The 17,210-nt window shown below is 37.4% G+C and overlaps 1 protein-coding gene across 3 annotated transcripts in view; it reads right to left on the bottom strand.

Moving 5' to 3' along the window:
* The window catches only part of LOC145688026 (dynein regulatory complex subunit 11), a 104,503-nt gene that overhangs the window by 46,264 nt on the left and 41,029 nt on the right, over window positions 1–17,210 (bottom strand). For all 3 annotated transcript variants that reach the window (XR_014131830.1, XM_081761699.1, XM_081761698.1), the window contains one exon: window positions 2,047–2,195. Coding sequence is in view for 2 of the 3 variants with exons in the window: in XM_081761699.1 (XP_081617825.1) it covers window positions 2,047–2,195 (149 nt within the window). In the remaining variant the exon portion in view is untranslated. The remainder of the gene's footprint in view (window positions 1–2,046; window positions 2,196–17,210) is intronic.

Genomic DNA, 17,210 nt, shown 5'->3' with positions numbered 1-17,210 from the left:
ATAACCCCCCAAAAATGAAAGAAATTGGTTCAGCCGTATTAGCGTGATGAGGTAACAAAGGATTTGTGCGTTCTCTTTTATATATAAGATATACAAGAATGAAATTTTACATTTTAGAGATCACCATAAGCACTTTTCTCACACCACTATATGATGCACATTGGGGTTAACACTGTGGAGTAACATTGGGAGTAGCCCCACGACATAAAGTTTTAGCTGGTGCGATGAGAATCGAACATAATGGTAATTCGCCAGGATAAATGCCTGCAGCCGCAGTGTAAAAATCGAAGTAGTTGATAGGAACCGATAACTTTTATTTGTACGTGGACAGAGGACCAGGGAATTAACTCAATGTGGCTAGTCGCTGATAAGGTACTTGGGCGACTACATAATAACTTATGCCCCTTTGCTTAACTGTATAATGAACAGCGCACGTACAATTTCTATGTTGGTGCCTGGAGAAAGACTCCCTGAGTCGAGATACTCGGGGTAAGATCTCGACTGACCAACTGGTTAAGGTTGGCAGTTCATTTTAAAATGCAATCTGGTTTAAGCAACCTGTGTGGATATGTAAATTAAACGTTAACTGAACTTATGTTAATTCACAGTACACTAGCCACAATTAGAAGAAGAGGTGATTAGTTCAAATGGGAGAACTTTTGAGATAAGAACGGGCTGAGGGATATAGGTTGGCGTCGGTTTGACTTGCTTGTATTGACGCACCTGTGATGCTTGTATTTCCATAAGTAATAGACGAAAGTACTTAATTTAGTTTTAAACAATTATATAACGTAGTCTATGCATAATGAGTAAGGAAGAAACACTGAAGTGTCCAAATAGACGAAACACAGTTCACACGCATGTAGTTCACAAAATGAATGTTGTCTTTGTTACTCATTAAAATCCTTTCACTGTGAACCAACGTTTCACACATATGTGTTGATGAACGATGAAAGATTCTATTGTTCTTACTCGTGGGAGAGAATCGAGTTGTTCGCTATTCGCACCGAAGAAAAGAAATGATTTTCGTTGAAAGAATAAAATATAAATCGAAGAATGGTTTCTCTTCTTCAAAAATATACAGACCGTCCCAAAAATTACTTATATAACTTGGTAATGGTTATAAAAGCATGAGCTTTCTCAACATCTGTTTAAAGAACGTGGCCATGCTGGAGGATTGGTAGAAAATGGAACATATTCTTCGAACACTTAATGGATTGTAGAAAACTCCTTCTTCTATTTCTTATTGTTTTTGCTCTATGAAAATTCATAGTGTAACCTGAAGCAGTAGTGTATTTCTACCACTTCTGGTTTTAGTAGAGAGATATGGGTGATAACATTTTCTTAAAATGCTGAATCAATTCTTTAAATAAATAAATAAATAAATAAATAAATAAATAAATAAAAAACGCTTGTCGCTATCCGTCACCGTTTCCGTTCTATGGCGATCAACGTTGAACCCGGAAATGGCTAATTTCTACCACTTTCGGTTTGAAAACAGTGTTCAGGGTTAATAGATGAGATGGGACCTGTTCTTGGGACACTGAATCGATTCCAGAAAACCGATTCTTGAGACCTTTTACCATTTTTGTTCTGATACCTGTCGACAGACAAACGAACATAGTCGTTCTGTAACACTTCCAATACTTGTGCATAGTCTGGAAGTCTAACAAAATCATCTTAGGTCAATTCATCAGTATTGCCAGATCATTTCTAGAGGACAGCTAATCATGAAGTGGCAGTTTGAGTGTATAGCGACTCGCTTATTCCAGGCAATCAGCGACAAGATTTCCAGCCGATCAGTGATTGAGATTTTGCAGTTAATGAGATGAATATAATCTATGAAGTCTTTATATAATACACTACAGTCTCCTTGGATTTCTTCTTTGGATCTCACTGCTTAGAAAATGTTGGAAGTTTCAACAGAATAATTGGCTGGTTTCCCTAGATCATCTGTTAGGCATACATATATTTTAAGGTACGTAAAATGATAATCCATACTTGAGAAAAAAATCAGAAAAAAAAATAAAATAAAACAGAACTCACAGCCTGCAAAACTTCCAGCTCTTGACGCATCAATACGTCGACTGTTTTCCGCAATTCTGCTTCCACTTCTGTTAATTTTTCATCTCTGATCATATCCACGTAGTGAATTTGTTGTGGATTCTTCCTCTCATCTTTATCCTTCCAGATTTCTATGGAAATATATAGCAATATTATATCTTATATTTTTTACAAAACAATTCTATCCAGTAAGCACTTAAAAAAAAAAAAAAAAAAAAAAAAGAAAGCAATATCTTCTTATAGGCGTTAAACACTTGCACCATATATCTTTTTCAACATCAATGGATGATGCCGTGATAACAATATTATATGATGTTTGTGGTCGGCAACATCGTGTTTGTAAGTCTTCTTGAGCTTCTCTCATTTCCTCCTACATTCTCATCCGCCAATTCTTGTATAATTATACACTTTCATCAATCATCCGTCTCCTTTAGCCTAAATGACATAACCTTAAGACGATTAAAGATGAAATGAATTAAAGACGAAAAAATATTATACGTAAATATTTCAGAAAAAATATTTAATCCTATCCAGCAAGCACTTAGCCCTCTGTTTACCAAGTAGGGTTGCGCAAACCTCAGTGCTGTTTGTTACTTAAATAATAATTCAAGGATGGTATTCCTTAACTTGTATTGTTTATATCTATTGAACATATCTACGAAAAAGCAATACTATTCAGTAAGTTGTCTTGTAGACATTTGAAGTTAATAAGAGTGAGGTGTACGTACAACCGAGTTGATAAATAAAGCAACAAATATTTTCCTGAATTATTACTAAATGACTGACCATGTTTTTCCGCTGATCGTCATGGTTCTAACTGGGGAAGTCTGGTATTATAATTATCCTTTTACTTTTCTAGAAAAAAAAGTTTCTGATGCTAGTATGCATTCACATCCCACTCGGAAAACAGAGTAACTATTTTAACTTGGTAAACAAAGGGTTAAACAAATAAGAAAATAATATTTTATTACGGCTGTTAATTCCTCCGCCATTTTTATTTCTCAGTTACTGATTTATCTGGGGAGATATTCTTTCCACTTGAAAACAAACAGGGATTTTAATGGTTTAATTTTACTGATTTCTTCTTCGAGCTTCTGTAAATGTCCCTTACTTTGAAAAATAAATTTGTATTATATATAATTTTAATAATACTAGTTAAACCAAATTCGATTTATAAATATTAAAATTACATATAATACCAACTTATTTTATAACGTAAGACACATTTAAATAAATGTGAAGGACAAATTAAAAAAAGAAACCATTGAAATCCCTGCTCATTTCAAAGAAAGAAAAAACAATACTTTCCCGTACAAATCAATGGGCTAAAATACAAGACAGATCAGGTATTTCGTAACGAAAAGCAGTAAGTCTTTTATCTTGATATTTCTTAAGCATAAATGTTAGGATTAAAACAAATCATATAATTCACAATAGTATAGAAATGTACAACTTCCACAACTAAAACTAATACTTCTAAACAGTTGACATGATTTAGCAGGCGCGTGGAGTTCAACTTAACAGGAAGTAATATATTCAAGCTGTTTGCCTTATTTTTTCTTAATGTTATCATAAGCATGGTGAATCGAAACGAAACTGACAACTCAAAACTATCTCTTCAGTTATTCTAAGTTTAATTTTCAACTTTCGTTTATATCTTTCTTTCACCTACCCTCGAAATTATGAAGTACGAGCTAAGTAATGTTGAACATCGATTGTACAACTAAATATGTAAATACATAAAGAAAAATACCGAGTTTACTATTGAAAGTACAATTAAAGAATATTATTTCTGTATCTTCATGGTCAATAATTTACGGAAGTGATAGACAAACAACAGCTCGTGGTGTAGACACAACTCCCTGAAAGGTTCTACATCTGCGACATGATTTCTAATCTGACGAATGTAAAGAATAAGATTGATAGATGTCCACTTTACCCAGACATGTCTTCTTTTACGGGCTCTAAACATTGTCCGGGCGACTTCTTAGGAAAATGGGGAAATTTCCTCTTTTTCTATTTTTGTGGGGGAGAGGCATAGACAGGTGCTCCAACTTGTACTATTGTTATTTTTAATAAATGTCATTGTCCCGACTAAAGATTTTTTCTTCGGAACCTCCTTTAAAGGTTTTCCTGAGCTCCTTCGTGGATAGCGTACTCGCGTTTGGCACGGCAGACCCGAGTTCGATTCTCGGCGAAAGTTCATGTGGTTCGGATTCCACGTTAAGCTGTAGGTCCGTTTTATATAGCCTCGCTGCTGAAAGGAACGCTAAACACAAATTAAAAAAAAAAAAAACTCATCACTGGTTTAGGATAGGCTTTCAACATTGAATCGACTTTCTAGTCCATATTCACTAGTGAATCACCCACTCAACGATGAAGTAATGATAGAATCTTATAGATCACGCACAACAAATATCGATGGATACCGTGTGAATATTGCTGACGTGTCTAAGTATTTCTCCTAATTATTTTAATATCCTGATAAGAATGTCCGTTTTTAACAGCTTTACACTGATTTTTATTTTTGAAAATTGTGTAACTGAATGGTCAGTGCACATGGTCTTCGGTTCAATTCCACTGTAGGCACAAAATGTTTAATATTAATCCAGCGTCATGACTAGACTTCGGAATTTTAGGCACCAAAAAGTTTAATTTTAGGCGCCTAAAATAGGTACTAAAAATAGGAAAATAGGCGCTAAAAATTAAAAATAGGCTCTAAAAATAATAGTATAAATTATTACATACCCCTTTTTATTAACATCTTTTGTTTTCAGTGAATCAGGTGATTCATTCAGTACACAACTTGCTCATTCGTAATTTTGGAAACAGTAAATTACCAACAGTTTCTCAAAGTTTTCGACTGTCAATCTCTCTCTTTTGTCTGTAAGGATCATCTTTGCTGCCGAAAACGATCTTTCCACTGAGACAGATGTTACAGGAGCATACTTAAATTTCGATACATTTTTCATTTCCACTTCGTCGGGGATGGTTTCATCCTCTCCCATCAAAACTTTCCCTATACGAGCCAACACAAGAAATCCCTCATTCTTCTTCACTACACTTTCCCACTTACACTGCACTTTTTCCCCAACTTTCCCCGTAGCACTTTGGATTTTCTTTTCGGCTTCGTTAACTACTGACACCTGTTCACTAAGTGGCTTTCCCGTAGCTTCCAACTTAGTGATCGTCGTAGGTAAGAATGAAAAATTTGACTTGATATATACAAGATCTCTTTTGAGAATGGGATCTTTGAAAAGTTCCTTCAAAACTGAAACACTTGCAATGTTTTCCACACCAGGAAGTTCGCCAACAACACCAGCAATAGCGTCCAAGTTCTCTGCGTAATACAAAGCTGCTTCAAGCCATGTTCCCCAGCGCGTTAGGACAGGTTGTGGAGGAAGAGAAATGCCAGGCAGTTTTTCTTTAAAGACAGCGATTCTCGATGGGGCTTTGCAAAAAGTTTTTTTCATGTTAGAAATGAGGGCATTGACTTGAGGAAATTCGTTCCTGATTGTTTCAGAAATTCTATGAAAAGCATGTGCTACACAGGTAACATGGATGAGGTTGGGGTAGAAAGGTTTTAGGTTCTTAAACGCAGCAATCATGTAAGAAGCTGCATCTGTGCAAAGAAGAAGAATTTTAGAATCATCCACACCACTAGGATACAGAAGTTGCAAACTTTTGTTCACGGTGTAAGCAATTGTCTGGGCACTCACTTTCTTAATTTCCTTGCTACTTAACAAGTGAGGAGTTGAAGGTCCATCTTCATCAAGTTTTCCTACAACAACATTCACTATGTATCTATTGCATGCATCAGTAGTCTCATCGACGCCTACCCAAATGCTGGAATCGCCAATATCCTTTCTGATTGTATCAAGTGTATTGTTGTATTCAGAATCCAAACACGTTTTCCTGAGTGTTGACTCACACGGTATCGATTGCTGGCACCACTTCTGTAAAAACTGTCGGAATGTTTCATTTTGAAGTGTGTTCCATGGGATGTTGGCAGCGACAAGGGCTCTAGCAAGATCCGCATTAAATGTGTTCGCAGTTCCAGATTCAGATCCAGATCCAGAAGGCTGAGTTAACTGTGTCTGTTTCTGTTGTTTCTTCGCTTTAGATTTGGCAAGATGTCCAGCACCATCAATGTGTTGCTTTAAGTGGCACTTCTTTTCCTGAGAAACCTTAAAAAAAAAAAAAAAAAAAAAAAAAAACGCTTAGAAATATATTTTCAAATGCTTCTTACAAAACTAGTGAAGATGGTGGCGTTTTAACTTTAATTTCGGTTTCAAATTCTCTAATTTTCTTCGTGTACATTGCGACTAGTATTTTCAAACGGGTCAGTTCGGGTCAGCTTATTGTTGGACACCCTCAGTAACGGGTCGGGTCAGGTCAGCCTAACTCGGGTCACGAGTCTGGTATCGTTAGACCAACTCAGTTCACCAGTCGGGTCGGGTCAAACTATCTCGGGTGACCCGACTCGACCGGTGAACTGAGTTGGTCTAACGCTACCCGACCCGTGACCCGAGTTAGGCTGACCTGACCCGACCCGTTACTCGAGGGTGTCCAACCAAAAGTCGACCCGAACTGACCCGATTGAGAGCACTAATTGCGACAACTACCATCACTGTTTGCTTGCCTTTCTGGTCGTAATGTGCTTTTTTTTTTTTTTTTTTAATCGGTGAACGTTACATTATTGATTTAAAGTTGACAAAAAGGCAAACTTGTTGGTCTACCTCGTTAAAGACCAATATACCCCAGTCCCATTTCGAATCAGAACAGATCAAATAAAAGACTAATCGATGAGCATTTTACTTCAGAATAATCCCCAATTTACAGACAGAAGCAATAAAATTGTATATCAATATCTGAGAAATAATATTTAATTTTAAGCACTGTAACTAATTTAATTTTAAGCACTATATTTTATTTAATTTCGAATGCTGACACACTCCAACTTGGCAAAAATTAAAACATAATTTGGCAATATTTTGTTTGAGATTTGGATGCCAAAATAATTGCATGAAAAATTTCAAAATATCGTCCCTTTAAAATTTTCTTTAAAACTGTAATTTACAAAATTTTTAACTGATTTGAACCAAATTTTCCCCAAAATATGATTAAAATGTTTCAGTGTGAAAATCAGTGACCTGTCAAAAATTTAAAATAAGGGCCGTTTTAAAATTTCAAAAATTCAAAATTTTTGCAACTATCAACTGACAGAAACCAAAGTTAGAACGAAAATAAAGTATTAGCAATGCCTTAGTTGAGCGTGAACATCAGCATGATACAATAAATAAAATTGGCGTTTTTTAATTTTTTTTTTTTTGGAAATTAGTTGTCTCTTGCGGCCCTGCGACAAAAGGTGTATGGATATTCTTCATCAGGAGAGAGAGAGAGAGAGAGCAATCGATTAGAATTCCTTTTTTTTTTTTTTTTTTTTTTGGCTTTGGGGAGAGAACATCAGAGACAAATTCTTCCTTTCTTAAGATCTGTCCTAAAATAAAATTATCCGCAATTGTAATTCTTGTTAGACGAGTGTCAGACTGTTCTTTTCTTGCCCCTGTGTGGAATTTATTTGTCTGTAACTATGGATGGAAATCAATAGCATCTTAAGACAATAGACAGTAGCACCTCGAGCAAAATTGATAAATAAAAAAACAAAGAGACAAACAAGTTTCTGCTTCGTAAAACAAGTTCTGAGACAATCTATGAACCTCAAACGCCGTTATTTAACTATTAACAGATCTTTTCTTTCTTTTTCGAGAAAAATAACAAAAAAAAAAAAAAAAAAAAAAAATGGCCTTTAAACATTTTTCCTATCTTTTATGCTTTTCAAGATATTGACATTTCTAGTTTTTCTTTCAAACTGAAATCCTCGTTTTTAGATATTTTCGGGATGAAAGGATATATCCAGTTTCCTTAACTTTTTAAAGATAATCAATATTGGCATTGCACATTTCTTCTTTCAAACTTTTGGAACTGTTGGCATTTAAAAAAAATTGAATCCCGCCTTTCTTAACTTCTTTCGTATTTTTTTTTTTTCTTTTGAAAAACGAGATAGCAAAAATATGTTTTCTTAAGCTCCTGAAACTGTCGAGTAATTGCTGGCATTAAACATTTTTCTCCGAAAAGAGGACCCCTTTTGGAGTTACTGACACAATATGTCAACTTTAACTTACATTGTTTTTAACCTTTACCGCTTTTTTTCGGGGGGGGGGGGAGTCCTTCGGAAAGAACCGAGAATGCCATGTCCGCTTTTCTCAAGATCCCCGAGAATCCCTAAAACTGTTGAATGTGTAAGTCTAGACACTTTCTTCCATTAGCACTTTCAAAACCATCGTTCATATATTTCATTTAAGCAGGCTGCTAGAAGTCTTTACATTTTAAAGATTTTCCTGTGTTACAGGATTATTTTTATGTTTTTTCTTAACTGATCTAAATTCCATGTAAATTAGATTTTCACGAGTTCAGCAGCTCAGTAACGTTGTCTCTTAAAATAGTTAACCTCCCATTGATAAAGGTTTTACTTTAGCTAGCTATACAGAAACAAGGAGGGGGGGGGGGTGTACAATTGATTTAATTAAATTTATAAATTCTGTAAATAAAAATAGCTTTTCTTACCTGCTTGCTGCACAATGGACAAAAGATTATTCTTCCATCGTATGTTAGATCTGGAAATTCTTGCAACCACTGGCGAATCAAGGTACTTTTTGAAGACTTCTCCTTTGGCATTGTTGCGTATGATACAAAACTTCTTTTTAAGAATCCTCAAGATCTGTGACTGGGCTGTAAGCCGTTGAGTCCAATTGTTCATGCGTTGTAGAGACGATGTATCGTTCTTGAACTACGTGTTTAAGATAAATCACTGCACTGACCCGAAAATGATACATGGATGGATACTCCAGTCAACTGAACCGCGTCACTTCATGAATCGTTTCTGTTCGTGGACTTTGGTTTTTCCCAAATATTGAAAGCGAAGACCCGAAGAGATTCTTGCTTCAATAGAGCTGTGTGTTGATTTGTGAATGTGTGTGTGTAAACTATTGTCCAAATTCCAGAGAGCTGAACGGATCACAGAAGAGCTGAAGTGAGCCGCTACAGAAGAGAAAAGGTGGAATAGTTCCAAGAATGCAGAACGGCAGGGAGGGGAATATTGGTTACTGCGATATGCACTTAGCAATAGCTTTGGTTTTGCCCCTGGGGAAAGAGAGACAGACAGAAAGAGATAGAGATCTTTCAGTACAGTGTCTGCAGGATGCAAAGGGATGGTTTGTCTTTGTCTTTCACAAATGGGCTTGACCTTGAGCAGAAATAGCTCAACTTTTAGAAACAATTTTTTACATACAACCACCCTCTGCGTTTCACTTCTTCATACGAGTTAGACTAAAATTAGCCTCGACAAACACACTCACTCTGCCTTCAGATTTGTCAATTAAATTTCACTCAACACTAAAAAAAAAGTTTATTTAAAAAATACAGGAATTTTGTATTTTTTGCAGTTTTAGGCATTTTTAGGCCAAAACGGCCAAAATAGGCGCTAAACTCCATTTTAGGCATTTTTAGGGCACTTATAAAGTGTTTTAATAGGCTTAATTCCTCATGATTCGTAAAGATCCGAAGTATTTTTTACTTCCTATAAAGGGAACAAAATAGGCATTTGCCTTAAAATCCGAAGTCTAGTCATGACATCCCCACGCACTGAGTTGAATATGTCATCTGACTAGCATATACATATTATGCGCTTCGCTGGGTTGAAATGAAAATTTAAATGCACAACTCCGTATGTCATGTGTTTAGTACCCGTGAAATATGCTGTTTTCGTTTTTAATGGCATCGATTTAAACAGCATCGGAAAGATCATTGATCATCTCGGCGACCACGAAAACTATGGATTCGGCACTAATATTGGTCATTTTCGATCATTTTAAATATCTCTTCCCCCCCCCTCCCCCAAGTTGCAGGGTTGAATTTGAATTTAAAAGGAATCGAAAGTATCACTGTTCATCTAAGCGACCCAGAAAACTATAAATTCGTCACTGATAGTGGCCATTTTCGATCATTTTTATATATCTCTTACTCTCCCTCCCCCAAGTGGCGGGGCTGATTTGGGATTTAAACCGGATCGGAAATGTCACTGGTCATCTGAATGATTCCGAAAACTATGGATTAGACACTAATATTGGTCATTTTCGATTATTATTATTATTATTATATGTAACTTCCCCTTCTCCATGCTGCGGCAAAAGGCATCGGAATTGTCACTGTTAATCTCAGCTACTCCTAAAACTATGGATTCTACTCTAATATTAGTCATTTTCGATCATTTTAAATGTTTATCCCGCTCCCCTACGTTGTACCTTCCCCCTCCCCAACTATCAGGGCTGAACTTGGATTGAAACAGCTTCAGAAGAGTCACCGTTTCTCTCATCGACCCCGAAAACTATGGATTCAACACTAATATCGGTCATTTTTGATCATTTTAAACTTCTCTCCCCTCCCCTACGGTAAATATAGCTCCCCCCCATCCTGCAGCGGCACACGGAATCAGATTTTTTTACTATTAATCTCAGCTACTCCTAAAACTATGGATTCGACACTATATTAGTTATTTTCGATCAATTTAAATGTTTATCCACCTCCCTTACGTTGTACCCTCTCCCTCCTTGGGCTGAACTTGGATTGAAAGAGCATCAGAAGTGTTACTGTTTCTCTCATCGACCCTGAAAACTGTGGATTCAACACTAATATCGGTCATTTATGATCATTTTTAAATTTCTCTCCCCTTCCCCTACGTTGCATCGTCAAAGTGAATAGCCTAAAGTAATCCCTAGCCCTAAACTCACGTATGTTGAAAATTTGATTGAAATCGGTCAGGTGGTTCAAGAGTGATGAAGTCACAAAATCAGTCATTTTAATTTCATTTTTTTTACATATATCTCCCCATCCCCCTCCCCTAGGTTGGCTCGTCAAAGTGAAACCATAAAACACACCCAATGCCCGACCTTCATATATATGTTGAAAATTTGATCGAGATTGGTAGGGTGGTTCAGAAGTTATTAGGTTTTATTAGTTTTTATTTATACGCCCCCTCCTCTAGTATCTACCGTTAAAGTGAAATTACAAAAATGTTTCCAGATCCGAACCTCATGTATCTTGAAAATTTGATTGAGATCGGTCGGATAGTGCGAGAGTTATTAAGTTACGAAAATAATCACTTTCAGTCTTATATAATTTATTTTTATATATCTCCCTCTCTTTCTCCTCCCTTACGTTGCTACGTCAAATTTAAATCACAAAAATGATCCCAGACCTGAACCTCATCTATGTTGAAAATTTGATCAAGACCGGTGGAGTGGTTCAGGAGTTATGAAGTTTTATTTATTTTTTATACCCCTATGCCACCCCCTCCCCTTAGTTCTACCATCGAAGTGAATAGCCTAAAACCAGCCCAGCCTCGAACCTCATTCATGTTACAAATTTGATCGAGATCAGTCGGGTGGTTAAGGAGATTTAGAGTCACAAACATATTGATTTTTAATTTTATATATATAGACTAGCAGCGTTCACCCCGCTTCGCTGCGGTCACCCCGGAACGCAATAAACTTTGTTACTTAGATAATTTTTACCATAGTAGATTGCAGTAAATGTTAACATTATATCGCCTGTCATTTATGTTAACCCGCCGAGTGACACGGTCATGCGGGTTGCATATAAATACGTTTATTTTTACCTATGATGAACTAACAAAGGATTTGTACGTTATGGACACTTGAATGGTCAATTATCTCAAGACACTGGTAATTAAAAATTAAAGTGATATGATAAAAACCATCTAGGGTCCAAATCCTAATAACCCCCCAAAAATAAAAGAAATTGGTTCAGCCGTATTAGCGTGATGAGGGAACAAAGGATTTGTGCGTTCTCTTTTATATATATAGATTAACTGTACCTATTTAACTGTTTCAATTTTATATATAGAGAGATAGGTCATAAGCCCCTCGCGGACTGTAATGTCAAGGACTTTAGTAAAAAAAAAAAAAATTAAAAAAAAAATAAAAAAAAAAAGAATAAAATCTTGATATCAATTACAATGAAACATTCACCATCCAATGTTGGTCCAATATCTAAAACACCTACTGCATTTACGAGTATATAACCCTCACATTATTATTATTATTATTATTCAATATTAGGCCTAAAAGTAGAATGCACAGTATATACTACTTCCGAAAGCTACATAAAACTACGCGTGCTTTAACTAAGTTACTGCATACAACATCTAGATTTTGTTACAAAATTTTACGAGTATAAAACTAATAAGTAAAATATTTGCACTTTCACGGCTAGTAGTTTATGTATATTGAGTAAATACACGGTATTACCAACTTTAGGGGATACACAAAAAATCTAAAAATACTTCATACAGGACATATAAGTTTGGCCCTCCACTGTACAACACGTGTTGCGGTTGCCGATCGTATTTTTGTTTTCAATGTGTCATATGGACCTTCCTCTTCCGTCAGCAGTAACTAGTTCACCTGTGAGTGTCGTGGTGTGAAAGTAGTGCGGTAAAATGGGCGACCTGACAGACTTCCAAAGAGGCATGATCGTTGGTGCCCCTGTGGTTGGAGCTTCAGTGGCAACAATGGCGAACATTGTGGGGGTATCGAAAGGCACTGTGTCCAATGTCACGAGGGCATACACATTTCATGGGCAAACGACCTCTGCAAAGCACAACAGTGGTCGAAAAACAATCCTGTCAGATAGGGATCGGAGGACATTAAAACGGGTTGTAGCAGCTAAAAAGAAAATGAAATGAAATCTTTGAGTTTTACGTCCCACGGTTATGCCGGTTAGGTTAAAGGAGACGGTAATGATGGGTAATGAATGAAATGGTGGAATGAAGAAAGTGAGAGGATACGAGAGAATCCCGAGAAAACCCACGCACACGGTGTTTGTCCACCACAAAGTTCACTTGGCGGGGGCTGGGATCGAACCCGGGACCCCAAGCACCAGAGGTGAACGCTCTACCACTGAGCCACCGCGGCCCCCAGCTAAAAAGAAGACCACTGCAATGAAAATTACGTCTGAACTCAATTCCGGCCTACAGAACCCGGTTTCATCGAAAACAGTGCAACGGGAACTTCATGAAATGAAAATTCATGGCAGGGCCTCTATCGCCAAACCCCTGGTCACAGCTGTAAATGCGAAGAGGCGTATCCAGTGGTGCAAGGACCACAAGGCGTGGACTCATGAGCAGTGGAAACACGTAATGTGGTCCGATGAATCGACCTTCACCTTGTTTCCAACAACCGGTCGTGTTTACGTATGGAGAACACCGTTGCAGGCCTATGATACAGACTGTCTGCTCCCAACTGTAAAGCATGGAGGTGGTTCTGTTACAGTATGGGCAGTGATATCGTGGTTTTCCGCAGGTCCCATCATAGCCCTGCATGGAATGATGAATGCTAAGGCGTATGAGGCCAATTTGGGGGACCAGGTTCTACCCATGGCCCAAATATTGTTCCCTGATGGTGATGGCATCTACCAAGATGATTTAGCACCCTGTCACGCTACAAAAACGGTGAAATCATGGTTTGAGGGGCATGACCAGGAGCTATCGCACCTCCGCTGGGTCCCACAATCACCAGATCTGAACATCATTGAGCCATTGTGGTCTGAGTTAAAAAGGCGTGTTCGGTCTCACTACCCTCCACCAGCATCCTTTAGGGAACTGGAGCGTGTTTTGGAGGAACAATGGTACAAAATTCTACACACCACGATTTAGGAGCTGTATACGTCCATTCCACGTCGGATCCAAGCTGTTTTTGATGCAAAAGGAGGCCCCACACCATACTAGGTATGATTTTCACACATTTGGAAACATACTAGATTTTTTTGTACAACCCCTATATATATAAACCTAAATTAACATAACTGAATAACAAAAGCAACATTTAAAAACTATATCATGCATCTTTATTAGATTAGCGACGCAAAAGTAACACAGTAAAATATAACAACACACACGAAGTTTTCTGTGGTGCAAAAGTACGTAATGCAGAAACTTTAACTTTATGGTATTTTAATAAAAAGGTGTAATATATGTGGATAAATGCGGTAATTTAGGTTAAACTTATATTATTATTATTATTATTATTATTATTATTATTATTAAGGCCCGGATTTATATGTAAAAACATATTTTTTTTTCAAACACGTACAAGCCCAAAACAAAGTTTATTATCCCAATCAAGAATCTGCAAGTGTAAATTACAAATTTTATTTCACATAAAAAAACATATTTTCTGAAAAAAGTAATGTAAATAAATATGTTGGTAATAAATAGATATTTGTAACAACTTTCCGTTATTTTATTCTAAATTCCACAACGAATTGTTTATATATATATATATATATATATATATATATATATATATATATATATATATATATATATATATATATATATATATATATATATAGATGGTGATCAGAAAAATGGAAACACCTGAACGAAATTGCAACTTACCAGATTAATATGGTGTCGGGCCACCTTTCGCCTTCAGAACAGCTTTGATGTGACGTGGGATGGAGGCATAGAGGTCGTGAATGGTAGCAAGTGGAATTTTACACCATTCCTCGTGCAGGGCATCGGCCAGTTCTGTGAGAGAGGATGGAGGTGGAAATCGTCACCGGAGTCGTGTTTCCAAGACGGACCACAGATGTTCAATTATGTTGAGATCTGGGGATTGGGCGGGCCAGGGGAGGTGTTGAACTTCATCCCGATGTTCCTCAAACCACGCTGCAACAACGCCAGCTGTGTGAATGGGTGCATTATCATCCTGGAAGATGGCGTCATTGTCCGGGAACAACATCCGGACCATAGGATGCAAGTGGTCTTCTAAATTGCGACATAATCGTTGGCAGTGATTCGTCCGCTAACTGTGACCACAGGACCCAATGAAAACTATGATATTGCGGCCCACAGCATCACCGAGCCGCCGCCATGTTTCACAGTTGGGCGGAGACACTGCAGATCATAAGCTTCTTTGGGCGTTCTCCACACATAAACACGGCCCGTGGTTGGGAATAGGGTGAACGATGACTCATCCGACCATATTACACGTTTCCAGTCCTCAACGGTCCAAGTTGCATGGTCGCGGCACCATTTGCGGCGTGCGAAAGCGTTATGGTCCCTGATGAGCGGTTTGGCCCGTGCAACACGACCCCGTAAGTTCATGCCATGTAATTCGCGGCGGACTGTGATTGTCGAAACAGGGTGGGGCAGGTGCTGATTGAGTTCCTCCGTCACTTGCTCCGCAGTGGCACGACGGTTCTGCGTGACAATGCGCTTTAATACCCGGCGTGACCTGTCACTCATGATTTTCTTCCGCCCACTGTTCCGCTTCCCCGATGTGGTTTTCCCGTGTGTTGTGTAGGCCGTCACCACCTTCGACACTGTCCCACGCGACACACCTAACACAGTAGCCACTGCCATCACACTCACTCCACATAACTGCGCACCAACAATTTGCCCTCTTTGAAAATCTGAGAGGTCTCCCATTTCACACTACCTCCGTCTGCTGCAGCCATTGGACACTGCTGTTCCACTGTGCCTGACGTAGTATGGAGACCGACCTAACACACCACCAACAGCGGTCCGGCGCTGCGGGCGCCACGACACCACTGCCAACCCATACAACTGACGTGTTGCCAACTACAGGTGTTTCCACCATCTTTATATATATATATATATATATATATATATATATATATATATATATATATATATATAACTTTCTCTAGAAAATTAACATCGGGAAAAGAGTAGGCTACATAAATCTATCCATTGTATTTATAAGCAATTTCGCATCTGCAGAAACAGCGTCATCATAAATTCTGGTTATCAACGCTGGGGTAACTTGTGCCAAACAAAGAGCTTCTGAAGGAGTGCTATGTACTAAAGTGAACAAGTTAGTGTCAAATGAGAAAAACTTTGTCGTAAAATCGCCAACTAGAATTAAACATTTCAAAGACATAAATCCTGATCTTTCACTTCCTTCAACAGCCGTAATCACACGATGGGGTACCTGGCTTAATCCAGTACTATGTTATGTAGAGAATTTTGAAGCATTTGTATCTCTAGTAACTAAATTAAACTCAGAAGATTCTTCATCCATTGAAATTGTTCAAAATTTAGTAAGTGGCAGTAGCTTGAAATGTGACCTGGCTCTCATATCTGCCAATTTCAGTTTCTTGACTCACTCTAAAGAAACTAGAAACTACGGGAGATTTATTGAGTACTTCGGTTAAAAAAGTACAGGAAATACAGTGTATTGAAAGAAAGTTGAATGTTCTTTCTGCTTCGAAAGCTGAAGTCGTAAGAAAAAAAAAAAGCATTTGTAAAAAACATTGGGTATAAAACCCAATGTAAAATATCTGAAGTATTGGAAGGCCAAAACACAAGTGAAGTTCATGGTGTGAATATTCGTGATATGCTCCTTTTCAAATAAGCGAGGTTAATATCGTGTGATGTTGAACGTTCCTTTCCTCAGTATAAGACATTATTCCGCGAGAATGGGCATGGCTTTACGATGGACAATTTGGAAAAGACGTTAGTTATTCATTGTAATGCCCCATTGAATATCGACACCTGATGAATAGGAGTTATTGGTTAGCACCAGCATTTATTTTTCTTACGTTGGCTGTTTTCTCATACTTTTCCTTGTTAATTTTTGTTAAATATTTTTTTAATTTTTAGCAAATATTTTTTCATTTTTAGCACATAAGTATTTTACAGTTTTTTTAGCGCATAAAAATCCTGGACCTAATTATTATTATTTTATTATATACTTACAAGTGAATCAGGATCTGCCTTTAATAAATATGGTGCGTCTTATATGCGAGATATTACTTTTTTCTCCGTTTTTCCCAATTAAAAACAGGATGCGGATTATACACGCGTATATACGGCATTTCCAAATTATCCGCCGATATTCACGTGCGCGCAACTCCCAATAACACATGATTTAAGTAATGGTGCTAATATTGACATTACTCGAATAGCATTTAAAGATGTAGTAACGATCACTTTTACTCGATAGTATATAATATCGAACCTAATCCTGAACGTATAC

The sequence above is a fragment of the Thermobia domestica genome, chromosome 6 (genome assembly GCF_964235325.1).
Source record: "Thermobia domestica chromosome 6, izTheDome1.hap1.1, whole genome shotgun sequence".
Lineage (NCBI taxonomy): Eukaryota > Metazoa > Arthropoda > Insecta > Zygentoma > Lepismatidae > Thermobia > Thermobia domestica.
Note: the sequence above shows the minus strand (reverse complement) of the source record. Positions and strands in the feature narration are given on the sequence as shown.